We start from the raw sequence: 16,826 nt of genomic DNA, 5'->3' as shown, positions 1-16,826 counted from the left end.
GTTGTCAAAATTGTAAAATTTAAATTTTAAAAGATCTGTAAGACTTGAGGAGAGCTAAACTCATGATTTGTTTGAGCTACGCAACAGTCCTGCTTGCTTACTTCGTCTTTAGCAGAAAACCCCAAACTCTTACTATGCAACATGAAATCTGTCTGAGTTGGCCCGCCAAGTCCACCTACACAGCTAGGAGCTGGCACACAGGTACATCTTAGGCCCCTGAAGGGTTATATCAAGATCAGATAGTTTGACGTCATTGTGTTGCCTGGCAACCACCAACCAATGCGCTAAAATGACCCATTTGTAGCATTTATGCGCCCAGAATCCTAAAAACACCTTATAAAAATATTATAAAAGTATTGTTTTCATTTCAATAGCAACATTCATATCCACAAAGTCAAAGGATGCACGACAGAGCACTGTGAAAAACTCTTGACTTTCTGAGATAATTTTACATTTCACCCTGCCACTCTGATTGGCAACAGCTTTTCTTTCTTTCTAATATGACAATGATCCCAAACAAAATGCCAATGCAGTAAAAGCATACCTAGATAGAAAAACACAAACTATCAGTCATGGATTGGCCTCTCCAAGGCCCAAATCTCGACATTATTAAAGAAGTGTACGATCATCTTTATACAGACAGGAACAAAAGGCAGCCAGCATCCAAAAAAAGAGCTTTGGATGTTCTTCGAGAAGCCCGGAGAATTATTCCTGAAGACTACTTGAAGAAATTACAAGAGAGCTTGCCTAAGAAAGTTCAGGCTTTGTTGAAGAGTAAATATGGTCATACCAAATATAGATTATATTAGATATATATTTTTTGTGACTTAAAAACATTCAAAATGACACCTGTAGAAATCTGCATTTCTGGAAATCTATAGGGAACAAATTAGTAGCAAATACTGCGACTAAATTTATCCTTTTCAAACCACTGCTTTTAATTTCTCTGTACAGATAATACATACTACGAAGTTTAAATCCTTTTTGAATGCTTGTTAATGATTTCCTCTTCCTCTCAGTCTTTATGCCGATCTACGCTAATCGCCTAGAGCTGAATACCTAACACACAAAGTCAGATGTGAAAATGCTACAGTATAGACGTCCTCATTTCGGTGCAATGAAATACATAGGCATATTTACCATAACGTCAGTATTCCTTTAAAAATTATATTCATTTGTTGACGGGCATGTATGACTCACTGATGCATCACATCCACTGATTTGGCACATCAAACAGAATTAAACACAAGGGGCCACGCATGTTCTCTCGTGATTGTGAAGAACAAAGCTTTTGAGATTAGTGCCCGTGGAGTAAGTGGGAGATGACAGTGGGAGAGAGACATGCAGGCAGTTCTTACAGCGGGTCTATTCTGCTGAATTGGAAGTGGAAGGACTGTGTCTTTGTTTATCCCATCATTCTTCTCCTGCTCCATGGTGAGGCCCCTGCTGATTTACAACCACAACCCTAAAAAAACAGAGAGAGATTGGGTAGGAAAAAAAGAGTATGAGGAGTCATGTCAAAAATGCTGCATTCTGACATTATGTTGGATTATACTGTAATGTATGCTTGCGATCACATGTAAATGTTTTTAGTGCTTTTTGGAATAATTTGAAGGCATTTCATAGGGCTCAGAGAAAGACTTCCACCTTGCGATTTAAGATAACAAACACTCATCCACACACAATCTCAGCTTCCTTCTTGATAGTATCTCCCAATGCCCTTAGCTACAATTTCACCCACCTAACAAACCCTTTTCTTGCCCTGCACCATCACAAATTCTCTCAAATTCTTCAACACGCCTTTCATTCTTTTCAAATTAAGGGATATCAGCCTCTTGCTGCTAGTATCACTGAATTGGTCTCCTATTGCTTCCTCTTATTGGACTTCTAGTGGCAAACTTCACTTTAAAAGTTTTCTGCTTACTTCTATATGCAAGTAGGAATCAAACAAGGACAGAACTGCCATTAAGAGGTTAGAGATGTTGAAGAACTCGAGGCTGTCCTTGCTCAGCAACACACAGGTGAAGCTGCACGAATGCTCACTAGTAGGTTATAAATCATTAAAAGCAGGGAACATAGCCATCAGCTGAAAAACAGCTCTTATGTAACTGATGCTGGTCCCTTGCCCACTCTGAACCGTAGTAATGAGTGTTGGCAACATAGGTCACAGTGTAATACAATCTAGCTTAAACAGGTTATCTAATTGATAGCACTGGCTGTGGTGGAGCTCAAGTGAGTAATCATCTGAAATTAAGGTAGATTTAATTCAGATTAATTCAAGTTCACACTCTCCAAAGGGAGAGCTACGCAAGCATAAAAGCCACCATCCTGAGAGAGATTACCTTTGGTTTGTATAAGGCTTTTGATTCTACTACAAAAGGGTGAAGACGTGTGCTGCTGCCTTCAAATAAACCTTTTTCTTTGGCTACATCAACGCAATTCAGGAGTCTCATTAGGCACAATGAAAGACTCTTCCTTTGCATCTCTGTCTTTCACTGTGTTGATCCCATTCTGCCCTATTAACTTTGCTAATTAAAACTTAAGCCCTCCCCATGGGAAGACGCTCCATTTCAACTGGCTCAAGTTCCCACATTCATTACCAACTCCTGTGGGAAATGGCAGACATTGATAAGAGCTTCCCAGGGCTCTGTAGTGTTTCACAGGTGCGGCAGGTGATGAAAGAGACAAGGCAGCAAAATGGGAGTAAAGAGTGTAAAACTGTAAATTACACAGGCAGAGAAACAGCAAAGTCTCTAATGGGGTTATATAATCCACTCAAGGGAATACAAGACCACATGGAAACAGCTAGAGACAGCAGTATGCCAAGGCCAGGTCAACGTAACACTGCAAACAAGATTTTAATTTTCTATGTGCCATCTTACCAGTCAACATACAGTACAGAAATTAATGCAGTCGTGTAAAAACATTCACTTCAACATTGAGATCTGGGCCGCAGGTACCTCCTTAGAGCACTCATATTTATTCTTGCTTGACTCTTCCACTCGTTAAAACTTAACTGATCAATTATAGTATTTAATTAATATGCTGTAGTTTGCCAACGTGACAGCTCAGACCTAAGTGGGCCCATGATGAGAAATAATTAAGAATTAATAAGATTAAAAGATGCCAGGACAGATTAGAGTGAGGATCATTTTAGAGCAGCAGTCAAAGGGATGTCAGCTGGTGCATTCATGTCTAGGGTAGGGTTAACCAGGAGTTAATAGCAGAGGCTTTAAAGGGGGTGTTATTGCTTTTTTCCTGCTAAATATTTTTTATTCTTGGACTATTAGAGTAGCTTTACATGATTTAAAGTTGCAAATTAGAGTTGCACCCATTGGCATCGGTCAACTACATTGCAAAGTACTGATTTTTGCAGCTTCCAATTTTCTTTCCGAGATTTATAAATGACACCAAAATCAACTTTTATTCAATGCTAATTATTTTTTTCATATTTTAATGAAATGAAATTAATAAACTTTACAATTTCCTCCAAACCTTAGTAAGTTACAGGTTTCTCCTCTTACATAAACAACTGAATATAGTATATTTTGCTGCTGGGAGGAGGAACAAATAATTCTCTGAAAACAGGTTGCCCACCTTTACTTGACATTTTCTATCTACCTAAACAGAAGAAGGTGCAACAGATTTAGATAACAAAACAAATGTCAGTTATTTTGATTATTTTATTTATGTTTGTGACGAGACAATAGGACACCAACCCTTTACTCATTTTTCATTCATCTCCCTAATTTTCCTCATAAATGCTTTTGATCCTTTGCTCATACCAAGGCTGCTGGCTCTAGCTTAAGCCACTTAACCTTTATTTGTTTCTATAAAAAATTCAGGTTCAGCTGAGTGAGGGTGATTTAACTTTCTGATTAGATTTGTTGTTATAAACATTTTCATGGTGGTCCTCTCAGTGTTTACTTTGGACTTACTCACAGCAAAGAGCTTCCTTGCTGACAACATGTTAGTGTGTGGTTGTCAGAATTTTTGTCTGCGCCACTGTGGGGCATGCATCACAGATGCATGAAATGGACTGGTGCATAATTAGACATACGCAAAGCTGACCAGACCGAGAACATTAAACATTAGCTGGTCAGTTGGCCCATCGGTATTAAAAAATAAATAAATAAAAATCTTTATTTGTTTTATATGTACTGCTCCTTGGTGCAACCCCTCAAATGTTCTCTTGCACGTCCTATTTAAGAAACTGAAAAAGAACTTCCTCACACCCCGAGTGGGTACCGGCTGTGCACTGCTAGAGCTACAAAATGAACCTTCAGCAGGCCACTGGTGTGAATGTCTTTGACCAAACAATCAAAAATAAACTTCTTGAGGTTGGCCTGAGGGAGCTATCCGGTGCTTGCTGTCTGGCATTGTGAATCCCAACTGGAATTTGCTGTAGAATTCCAGAATACCACAACATGTGACAGACGTGAAAATGTCTGGAGAACATTATAATGCGTGTAACATCACTCAGCATGACCGGTTTGATGGCGGATCAATGATGGTTTGGGGAGGCAAATCCATGGAGTGACGCACAAACTCGACGCTGGAAATTGGAACCCAGGCCATTAAGTATCAGGTAGAAAATCCCATATCCCATCTGTTGTCTGATTAGGAGCAGGCCCCGACATTGTCAGGCATTCATTCAAACACAGGGAACACACTAACTACTGAGTACCATTTTAAGTTCCTGCAATGAAATTCTAGCAAAAGTCTTTTTTTCCTCTCTTTGATTTTCTGGTTGTCTATCAATTTAGTTCTTTCATCAAAGAATATGTTATCCTAGTTTCTAACACCTCACTCAGTCCATATCAAGATGGATATTGAGCCTGACTTTTTTCACATTGAGATTGATGATTTCAAAGTGTTCCTTTAATTTTTTAAGCAGCGTACACATATGCTACAATAATTACAATAATAACAGCTCATCTATCTGTAAAGGAGCTGCACACAGAGAAGATAACAGAATACATTTGTTTAAAATTCATCCTCCACACTTCCTAGAACAATTCAACTCTGAAATGAAACTCTTCAGATAGGGTTAAGATAGGCAGCACCAAAAAATCATTTTAGATGATGAGAGAAACTGTAACTCCAGGGAAAAACACAAGAAAGTGTGCCCTAGATGGGTAAAAACCCATGACCCTCTTGTTGTGTATCAGAAATCAATGAGCTACACTGCTGTCCATGCGGGACGCAGGAAGAGTTTCTCCTTAAATCTCTATCCAGGTATCATTTGGATTTTCTGCAAAAGCTTGAAAAGATAAACTGTAAATTTTTCTATTAAACCACGGCAATGTCAAAGCAGCAGAGGAATCACACAGAAATGAACTGCATGTTTCTGTCAGAACAGCTTAAAGAACTTAAACTGAAATACACAAAGACAACATTAACACTCTTAATCTGACAAATGGAAAGGTTACTCTGAATGCTGTCAGAGCGCATTACGTATACTGAATTTAGCTGAACACCGCACTGATGGCAAAAAAGGATTGCATTTCACTGATAGCTAAATAATCAACAAGATTATAGTAGCTAACAATAACCTTAAAAAGTAACAATTACAGCATCACCTCAAACACAGAATTTGTAAAACTCACCTCTTGCAGTAGAAACTTGTTTACCGTGTTTGTTTTGAATGCTGTCACAGCTGAAATCCCCACAGCATACAAATTAGCTTTACAAGCCCCTCTACCCTGCAACAGTCCTTGTAATGCTGAACACTAACGTCATCAAGACGCACTTTTGCAGCTGTAACCGACACTGGTAGCTAATTAGCCTAATAACCTGTCTATCAAATATCAAAGGTAACGCCCAGAAAATAGCAGCATTTCACATTTGGATATTTTTCTGTCAGTGGTAGTCTTTAGAGCCAGGATTTCCTTCTGCAAACAAAAATAACTATGTTGTAAACACACCATGTGAACAATTCAGACAGCAACGAATTACTGTAAGCTTGCGTCAAAACGGCAACATATACCTGGAAGTGGTGTCATTTGAATTACACTGAACAGGCAGCTGATCTACTAGGATTTTCCTGCACAACCATCTCTTTATGGAGCATGGTCTGAAAAAGAGAAAATATCCAGTGAGCAGCAGTTCTCTGGGCAATGTAAGATGTCAGAAGAGTAGGGATGGGTATTGATAAGATTTTCACGATTCCGATTCCATTTTCGATTCCGTTTAACGATTCGATTCTTTATCGATTCTCTTATCGATTCTTATTTTTTAAAAAGGAGAACACTAAGTTCGATTAGCTTAGAACTTTGTTTTATATCTTCTCTTTGAACAAGATAAAAATTTAGGAGTAACATGGCCTTACAAACCCAGCAGTGAGATCTTAAGAGATCCAGCCTACGGCTCTTCAATGGGTGTCACAGGGTCCCCAGGAAAAAAAATTGTAAATGTAAAATAATAAAATCAATATTCTTCTGTAGCAATAACAAAGTATAACATAAATCATTCTGTAGCAATTACACAAGAATATCCAGTAATGTCCCTGCCTACAATTAAACACATTCACTTACTGAAAATCGGGGGCATCTGCTGTGGCAAATGGGTGCAAACCTTTTACCACAAACTTAGTCACTGCTCGGTGACATTTGTCTATCCTGGCCTGAAAGGAGACGCTACCTGTAGACTGCAGCGAGAACTGCCAGCATCTGAGCCAGACTCTGTCTGTCTCTCTCATCATGGTCACCTAAATGCACAGTAATAGCAGGTTTTGTAATAAGGCAGATCGCGCTAACATAATATGCACTGTTAGTTGATTATTTACCTGGCGCATTAACGGGAGAGGACGTGCAAACGTTACCGCCGCTGCTCGGTTGAGATTCACGAGTCTGGAGCGGAATTAAAAACACGACATTCATTTAAAGTTATCGTGTGTTTTGTGAGTAAATGCTTTTGCATATTCGTAGTGTTTCCTCCCTTAATGAAATATCTACTTTGCAAGTTGCCCTGTTGTTCTCGTAAAGTATAATCAAACTTTTGAGCGTTTGCGGCCAGGTAAATGACGCTCCGCAACGTGGTGACGTCATTCGGGGCAACTGGAATCGATAAGGGAATCGTTTGCAAAAATGGCAAACAATTCCAAGGAATTGAAACAGTGGGAACCGGTTCTCAACAAGAACCGGGTTTCGATACCCATCCCTACAGAAGAGAATAATCAGACTGCGTGGAAGTGGATGGAAAGGAGGAAGACAATAACTTAAACAACAACCTGTTATAACGAAGCTATGCAGAAGAGAATCTCTGAATGTACAACAGGTCGAACTTTGAGCCAAATGAGCGACAGCAGCAGAAGACCACACTGGGTACCACTCCAGTCAGCTAGGAACGGGAAATTGACACAGCTTTTCATCCTGGTTGTCTGACTAATGAGTCTCAATTTTGGCTGCACCATTTGGATGGTAGGCTCAGAGTTTGGTGTAAACATGAAAACATGGATCAATCCTGCCTTCTATCAACAGGCTGTCAGTGGTAGTGTAGTGATGTGGGGGCCCCATGGTACCCACTCAGCGTAGTTTAAACCCCACCGCTTATCTGAGTATTGTTGCTGATCATGTCCATCCCTTTATGACCACATGGTACCCATTTTCTGATAGCCACTTCAAGCAGGATAACGAGCCATATCTCAAAGCTCAAAGCCTCCCAAACTGGATTCTTGAACATGACAATGACTTCACTCTACCCAAATTGCCTCCACAGTCATCAGATATCAGTCCAATAAAGCACCATAGGGATGTGATAGAATGTTAGATTCACATTATGGACGTGCAGCAAACAAATGTGCACTGTGTGATGCTGTCATGTCAACATGGACTAAAAGCTGTGAATGCCTTGTTGAATCTATGCCCCTATCACACTGGGGATTCACTGGTGAAAATGAGATGTTACAGAGTGCCGATGTAATAAAACAGCATCAATATGAGCCAAAATGCTTGTGGGCATGAGTAGTTATTAAATTATGTTGCCATTGTGACTCCTTCATGAAACCACTCATATGGGCTAGAGTCCTCACAAACCAAAAAACTGAGAAGCTTGTTGTGTATTTGTCCAGAGCCGTTCGATAAATCAGGCTGAAATGATCAAAACAAAGACCAAAATGTCCATTTGTGAAATCTGACTGGGCTTCAAACAACTAAGTATTATAAAAAAAAAAACACTGACAACATGAAGCAAGTGGGTCTCAGGATAAAGGTTTCTCAATTTCGAGGGAGCGATTGAGGTGGCTACCAATTAAAGAACAGGATACAGGTAATTGTTATACAACAGATGAGTAAATACATTTGAGTTACCTAGGCAACCAGAGCCTAAAATGTCCACTAGTGACCAAAGCGATGTGTGTGGATACAGCTTCAGGCTCTGAAGTCCATGCAAATTTGTTACGTATAAAACTGGAGAGTAATAAACAAATATCTCTTCTCAGCCTCCAGGTGGATGCAGGTGGTGGAGAGCAGCACTGACGTGTCAGAGGCAGAGATGAGAAAGTCTGCAGGTTAAATTGACTACCAAATTGCGAGGGTGTGTTTGATAAATGACATGAGCAGAGTGAGCCACGAGAGTATTTATGATGCAGGCTTTGCCAGTGCATGTAAAGTGGGATTTTTGTCAGTGAGCAGAACTACTCTCAGCTGATCCCTTATTCACAAGGGGTCACCACAGCAGGTAGCCTCACATGTTTGATTTGGGAATTTAACACCAGACGCCCTCCTTGTTTCAACCTGCAAGGGATTTGCGTCTCCTCCTAGAACTGAACCAGGGATGTTTTGCTTGTTAGGCAAATGTGTGGAAACTACTACACATCAAGCCAGAAGAAAATATTAAGGATTTTCATCAGTAAGCATCACTGTACACTGTAGCGGAGCTGCAGATTAATAACTGAAAATTGGGGTTATCACAGAGAACTTCCAGAAACAAATGCCTGACAGCTTATTTCCCAGTCCCTGGTCATTGAGGATGCTAGGATATTATGAAACTGTCATTAATACTCCAGAAGCAACACCTTTTTCTAAAAGGTAACAGTATAAGTATCTAATTTCATACAGCTTGCAACTTTAAAAGATTTGCCTTATGTTAAGTCAGCTAAGGCCCCTGTGCCACACAGGAGTTGGCAACTACCCATTCCTATTGTTACGAACTTGCATTTCATGTGTTTGTTTTGTGCAGTTAATGTATTTGTTTATGTTAATTCGGCTATGCCAGGGCCCTGCTCCGATTGGTGCGTGGATATACAGCCCGACGGGACTGGTTCCAGCTGGAGGACCCGCCCATTAAAGGAGGCTGGAGTGCCACGGCGAGGGAGGCTCTCGCGTCTCTCCTCACAACCCAGCAGTATACCTGTGGCAGCCGCTGGCTGCAGTGCCGTTTTGAAAGTTGTGGAAGTGGAGTGGGTAGGGGTGAGCTGCGGTTTCTTTTGATCACCAGTTTTCTCCTGTTTTAAATTAGTTACAGAGGTCAGACTCTGTCTTTATTTTTGACTTTATTTTGGTAAGGTCAGGGGCGCGGGATTTGTTTAGATTTGTTTTGTTTATTATTTTGGCTTTGGCCCGTAGGGACAACAAAACGGGAGTTTTGTTGTCCCTAGACTCGACTTCTTACCACTTTGTAAATAAATCACATTATAAAGAAAGGATTTGTTTCCTGTTGCTGCTTGGGTCTTGGGGGTGGGGGTGTGGGGGGTAAACATGAATTGGGGGCTCGTGACTGCTGAGTGACTGCTAGCAATTGCTGTGAAACTGATTGGTACAGAAACTGTCAACAAGCTTAGATACCGGCCAACAATCTATGGCAACCCCCAGTAACTAGGGAAAAATGTATATTCCCTGAGTGGTTGAGTGTAGTTATCGATTAAAACCAGAGCAATCACAAGCTTATCTTGCGTCACCAAAAATTGTTTTGCCCGCAGCTGCTTGAAATCACCAAATTTCATTCACTTTCTATGGTGATCTGGTGTGGACACAGCTTAGCATGCGATGGTCAAGACAGACAAACTATTATTTGGACAATAAACCAAACCGTGCATATCACAACAAAAATGCATTGCATGTCTCAAAAATAGTGCTAGAGGGGTTCTGCATATTAAAGAAATAAGACATGGAAAAAATATGGATAAGCTATGTAAAATATACACGCAAATATCTGTACAATATATATACACATATCTTAACGTGTTTTTTTTCCATTTAAACAAATACAAGCATGGCTTCAGTGTGGATTGAATATCCCAATACTGTGGAATTTTCTGGAAACAAATATATTTGTCATACTTTCTTTTATCCATAACAATCCCGATTCCACAATCCTTCATACAGAAACCCCATAAACTGCTGCATAGTTTCATTGTTATGCTGTCTTGAATGGGATGGACCCCCCCGCAACAATGACCAATTATTTTGTTCCAGTATTTGGTGTGAAATAATCTATAGACAATATGTGACTATAATAACTGTGACAAATGTTTGCAGCAGACAGACAATGAGCCCTCCTATTATAAAGAAAATTCAATTTGAGCAAGGTTTTATTAAGGAAAGCACAAGTTTAAAAATCCAGTGCTGCATAATGTACTTAGTGATAACATTACCCGCATGCCTTTGACATGTATGAGCCTTCTTCAACAAACCACCAGGGAGCTGGGATTCTGCTGAGCAGGCAGATAGATTACGCAGCTGGGACAGCATTGTGATAGTCTTGTATTTACAGTCTACAAGAAACCCAGGCTGTCCAAAAAAGAATGCTAATATGGTAAATATACACAACTATTCAATCGAAGGTGTGAGCTGTCTCACCGCTTCACTGCGCGCACACACACAGAAAATCAATCTGTGAATCAGTAGCTCTGCGTCACGGAGCCAGAGAGCATCATCGATTTCCCAGAACAAGAGGAATTCTATAACTTTACACTGTGCTCTCTTTCCACCTACAGCCACACTGTTTTCACTTTAATGATATAGTGCATGTAGGTAATCTTTACAGAAACATTCTGACAGCTATCAATCAAATAAAACTGTTTAATCAGAGTTGTGTATCTGTAACTAATAGCACTACAGCTGGATTAGTTATGACCTTTTTTCACATTTGTTCATCTAAGTCAGAATTCGAACATGTGGTATAATTTACAATATATTAGTGCAAGAATTACTCCCAAAATTAATTTAGAAAACCACATAATCCACTTTTTATGGGAAGATTAGCTTGTCCACACCCTTATCATATACAAAGACAGCTCCTAAATGTGTGACAAAGGCTTTAAATGTGCTGTATCAAACAGCAGCTTTTCAAAAAATTTCACACAATTATTTGTTATCTTGTACTTGTCAATCAATTACCCGTCTTTTGCCAGCATGGAAATCTTTTCATCTTGTGTGATTCACTGAGCGCTATAGATGAGGTCTTTTAAAAAAAATAATTTTTATTTTTAAAAAAGTACATTAGCAACTTCTGCATTTTCCAAATAAGAGAACTAAACTTTACAACAATCAGTGCAGCTTGATTGGAAATTCTGCACAGCAAAAATAACTTGAAATTTTTAATTTGCTACCGTTTAGCCAATTACTTTTGTTTAGCAGTGTGACTTCTACACATCAATCAAATCAACCCTCACAGATGATTTCAAATAAAATAAAAAAATCCAGTTTTCAGTTGATAATCAAATTGTGCAACATGTAGTAGGATACGCAGCAGCAGACATCAACATTTTCATTTTAAATACTTTAAAATGTAACATGTGGGAAACGTTCAATTATAAAATATATGAAACATGATCTCAGATACACTGACCGCAACACTAATGTGATGCATCAGATAATTCTCTTTTTATGGGAAGACTAGCTCCTCGGCAGCCTTATCATAGAGAAAGACGGCTCCTAAATGTGTGACAAAGGCTTCAATTCTGCCGTAATTAACAAAAGCTACAGTTTTGTTAGTTACTGGCTAATACCAGTCAACAAGGTAAATATGAGCAGGTAAAGCTGCTGATAATTTGGTGCATCTACTGGTGCTTATTACTCACATTTATTTTATTTTATTGTAGCACAAAGCTACTAATTCATAAGCAGCAGGTGGCATTTTGTCTGGAAAACGCTTTTAGTGAGAATTATGCTATTCGTGGTTTGAAACAAAGCCACTCCTCCGTATGAAGTCTGGTATCATTTGATTATCAATTCAACTTTCTGCAACATCACCGTGAGGTATAATTAATCACAACTTGTGTTGTTGCTTTGGAACATCCTGCCAACTGGGAAGTTGCACATACTAACATTAAGGAAGATAAATTAGTTAAACTGCTGTGCTAGGCACATGAGGCGTAGATAAAATGAACTACACGATCCAAGGCCACTAAAAAGACTAATGACTAGTATATAAAGTAATACTACCTCAAAGATTCTATTCTTCTTTCGGATGCTCCATTTAGGCATCACTACAGCGTAGGGCTGAACGATATATCGCATTTGCGATAATATCGCGACATGATCAAGTGCAATTTTCTAACCGCAAAGGCTGCGATTATAAGGCTGTCCAAATTACTACCATATCCCAGAATTCATAGCGCGGCCCAGCCAAACTCCAGTTTCCAGCAATGGCGGCCGCTACTAAGTTTTAAAATTACTCATACTAATCTTTCTGGGTCACAAAATAAACTTTTAACATATTTTCAGGCGAGAAAGTAGTTGTGTAAACATCAAATATCTGCTCGGTTTATCAAGATATCCCATATTTGCAAAAGTGCTTCGACGTTTTCAGAGGCGTCTGCTACCCACCAGCTCGACAGCTAGCCGGGAGCTCGAGGGTTACTGATGCGGCCGAGAACGGCACAACTCCCGGCACATCATTTTCAGATCACCGCGGAGTTTCGCTGCTCGGGTTAAACGTAATATATAAGTCACTTAGACAACCTAAAAATGTTATTGTTGGGCTTTTTTCAGTGTTTTGTTTGTTCGTGAGTAAATCGGTTTGGCTGAGATTAAAGTTATTAGATTAGATAAAATAAAACTTTATTAATCCCCCGGGTGGGTTCCTCCTTGGTTTTCACACAGCTGACTAAACGTCAAACAGAAAACTTATTAAACAGAAGTATGAGACAGTCGAGAATTTACACCAGTGTCTGGTTATATTTTAGATAGCAAGAAGCAGACGGCCGAGTTTATTAAACTCCACCGAGACAGCGGTGACGCTAATCAGAACTAGACCGTCCAATTTCACGCCTTTAAATTTTAAAGGCGTGTTTGTGTGTGTGTTTATACAATTGCTATTATGTTTGCACTTTATGTGTAATGTTACTGACTGCAGAGATCAGTAAGATGTGTGTATTTTTTATTTATTAGTTTTATTTATTTAATATTATTTTTTAATTGAATGACTGTCTAGTAGTTCACAGATGTCGAAAAACTGAGTGTGGTAAAGCCACTGATTTTTTTTTATGTATATTTCTGCAATCTGCACATTGTACTGACTTTCATTTTAATGTTTACACCAGGGTTCCTTGTCAGCACTTTATGCTCAGATGTTTGTAAGCTAAAAATAAACTATTGTGTATGTTCAAATATACTGTTGTGATTGAAGAAGTTAAATAAAAATGTCAGTCATCAATTCATGCATCACCTCATGTCATCATAACAGAGGTCTGTCTTCCAGGAAAGAACAGTTTAAAATTAATGTAATATAGTATTGGCCATACTATATGATGTATTGCTTGTCTTTGTTTAATAATACAGAAGACAAAGACCTTAAAAAATAATCGCATATCGCATCGCAATCGCAATATTGGGGCAAAAAAATCGCAATTAGATTATTTTCCATAATCGTTCAGCCCTACTACAGCGGATCATCCACCCACATCTCACCGCAGCATCCTCCTCTATCACACCAACCGTCTTGCATGTGCTCCTTCACCTTCTCTAAGGTCTTCCCTCTTGCCTGGCAGCTCAATATTAAATATCCTTTAAACAATATATTCACCATCCTCTGCATGTGTCTAAAACACTTAAGCCTTGCCTCTCTCCAACTCTGTCTCCATACTACTCAACTCAGCTGTCCTCTAATATGATTTTCCAGTCATGTCCACCCCAGTCACTCCTAATGACAATCTTAACATCTTCAGCTCTGTCTTCTCTTTTGGCAGTGTTTCCAAACGATACCTAATAGCAGGTCTCACTGCTATCTCGTATACCTTCCCCTGTCACTCTTGCTGCTATTCCTCCTGTGAAAAATCATTCCTGTCACTCATCTCGATCCACTCCACCCTGCCCACACTCTCTTCTTCACCTCTCTTTTGCCCTGTTTGTTGTTTAGGATGGTTGACTCTAGGTATTTAACTCATCCACCTTCACTACCTCTGCTCCTTGCACGCTTTCCACCCATCTCCCTCTGTATTCTATCTTGCTTCTACGGACCTTCATTCATTTGCTCTCCGGAGCATACCTCCACCTCTCCAGGCTCTCTTCCACCTGCTCCCTACTCTCACTACAGACTGTGAACATCATAGTCCACAGAGACACATGCCTGACTTCATCTGTTAACCTGTCCATCACCACTGCAAACAAGAAGGCGCCCAGCGGATCCCTGATATAATCCTCTCTCAGATTACCTCTCTCCTCTCTTGGCATATGACCATATGCTTTCTCTAGATCCACAAGTGATCAAATTTACCTCATTATAGCTAAGCAAAAATTAAAGCTGGATAGCCCTTTTTAATGAAGACATTCTGATGTGTTACTGTTTGACAAGTATTTATGTAATAATAACACATATAGGACTGGTACGAGTGTAAATAACAAAATAAAAGCATGCCATCACACTGTCACAGCTTGAATGTGCCTGTGTTCTTGCTACAGATGGAAAGAGAAAAAGTCTATTATGAAAAAGACCCATTGCCACTGACACGTGAGCTGATAATTTGGGTACAGTTTCAAAGACAATTTAATCACTGGAATATCTCCGATGGTGAAATGATATTTTTCTTGCCTTTGAATGACCCCACTCGACAGGCCCAGGCAGAATGATAAAAAAGACGTGTGAGAGGGTAAATAAGAACAAATTGCTGTGACTTTTGATGTTCTTTCATAAAAACAACATTAAAGCATGCACAAAACTTTAAAAATATGACTGAGGGAAAACAGGAGGGGGGAGGAAGATAGGCTTGGAAAAACAGAGATCAGATTGTTTTCGACTAAAAGGATTTGATGATAATTACACTGATCAACGTGTTTTTGACTAATAGGATCTGATGATAATTATACGGATCACTGAGCTGTTTCTAACAGATACTGTCAGATAAAAAGGTTTCCACTTCGCAGTGGATTCACAAAAAAGGAGTACTAATTACACGTCAGATACCAGTCATCTCTCTCTGTTCACACCTTCACATTTTCCCCTATATCATACCTTTAAACAGCTTTTCATTGCTCCCTGACAGCCATGCAGTTTAATTAACTACAGTGGAGTATGAGACACCTGGGCAGACGTGCAAGGTGGGAAAAGACTGAGGCAGACTAAGAGGCCTGATACCTGCAAGCATTCCTCATCCTATTCTTAAAACATGCAGATTCAAGTCTGGGGCCATATTAACCCCTCTGCTCTCAAAAATGTTCAAAATGTGTGTAAATAAAAAAAGAAAAACTTCAAAAACAGAGTTTAGGAGACATCTTCTTTAAACATCATACTGCAACCTGATTTCTTATGCAACTGGCCTGCCTGGTAATTGATTCGTGAACTGAAGACTTGACAGCTTTTATGCAATAATTGAGAATTAACTGTGTAAAATGTGTTGATGCAAAGTCAAACATGAGAAGTCTTTAGTGGCTGCACTGATAATGAACAATGTAAGCTTGTTTGATCAACACCAACTGCCTGATAACACCCACTTCATATTAAGTTTACATTAACTTCAAACAAACACCCAGAGTTGCCCTGCTTCTATGGCAACAACAGACCACACAATGTGTGGTGAAAATAAGAAAGGAAGAACACACTGATCATATTGAAAGCCAAACAGTGTGTATGCCTATGAACCCTATGGTACTGTGAGTACAAATCCCTCAGCAGCTATAAATATCTCACAAGAGGCAGTCACTGAGGCAGGAACACTGAGTGACCATGTTACTTCCACATAGGGCTGCTCAATTAATCGAATTTTAATCACGATTACGATCTGGGCTTTCAACGATCATTAAAAATGACTGAGCCGATTATTAGCCCCTCCCTCATTTATCCACGACACCTTAAAGGCCGGTCCGTGAAAATATTGTCGGGCATAAACCGGTCCTTGGCGCAAAAAAGGTTGGAGACGCTGATTAAGAGGACCCCGAGGGAAGCTCGGAAAGCTAAGCAGAAGTTATTTGGAGAGTGATTGCTGTTGGTTGAAAAGAGAGTTTAAAAAAAAAAAAAAACTTCAGTGGTGTTGCACACTATTTTATATTATTTTTTTAAAGTCATTGTTAACCCTTTAAAGCCAGTCAGAGCAGCATGCTCCGTTTTGTGTAACTATTTTTTAAATCCCTGTAGAACCTGAACCGTGTAAGCTAGCGCAATAATTTGTTTTGCATATGAAACCAGAGGAGTTGTACTTACATCTTATGCCATCAGCTTGTCCTCGGTCACGGTTTCCTTCCACATATAGCTTTGCAAAAATTGCATAAAAAGGCTTGCAGGAACAAAAACATAATATTCCAGAAACACGCTTTGCCGATCCGATCAGCTGTTCGTAACACTTCCCACAGTGAAACAGACGTCAGCACGAACTATCACATGTCCGCCATTTCCTGGCCGAAACCGGAAGTGACGTCATTTTCGCGGAAATTGTAGTTTTTTTACTTGTA

The 16,826-nt window shown here is 39.5% G+C and overlaps 1 protein-coding gene across 11 annotated transcripts in view; it reads right to left on the bottom strand.

Moving 5' to 3' along the window:
* gpat2 (glycerol-3-phosphate acyltransferase 2, mitochondrial) overlaps window positions 1-16,826 on the bottom strand; it is a 183,986-nt gene that overhangs the window by 41,012 nt on the left and 126,148 nt on the right. For 9 of the 11 annotated variants that reach the window (XM_085294945.1, XM_085294944.1, XM_085294953.1 and 6 more), the window contains one exon: window positions 1,359-1,465. The exons of the other annotated variants lie outside the window; for them this stretch is intronic. In XM_085294945.1, the coding sequence (XP_085151071.1) occupies window positions 1,359-1,433 (75 nt within the window). In that variant the 5' untranslated portion in view covers window positions 1,434-1,465. The remainder of the gene's footprint in view (window positions 1-1,358; window positions 1,466-16,826) is intronic. 11 annotated transcript variants of the gene reach the window in all.

This window comes from Mchenga conophoros, linkage group LG12, assembly GCF_057382185.1.
Source record: "Mchenga conophoros isolate Kocher_MC1m ecotype Shallow Benthic linkage group LG12, M_conophoros_male_GT1.1, whole genome shotgun sequence".
NCBI lineage: Eukaryota > Metazoa > Chordata > Actinopteri > Cichliformes > Cichlidae > Mchenga > Mchenga conophoros.
The sequence above is the reverse complement of the archived record's forward strand: the minus strand, read 5'-3'. Positions and strand labels throughout refer to the sequence as shown.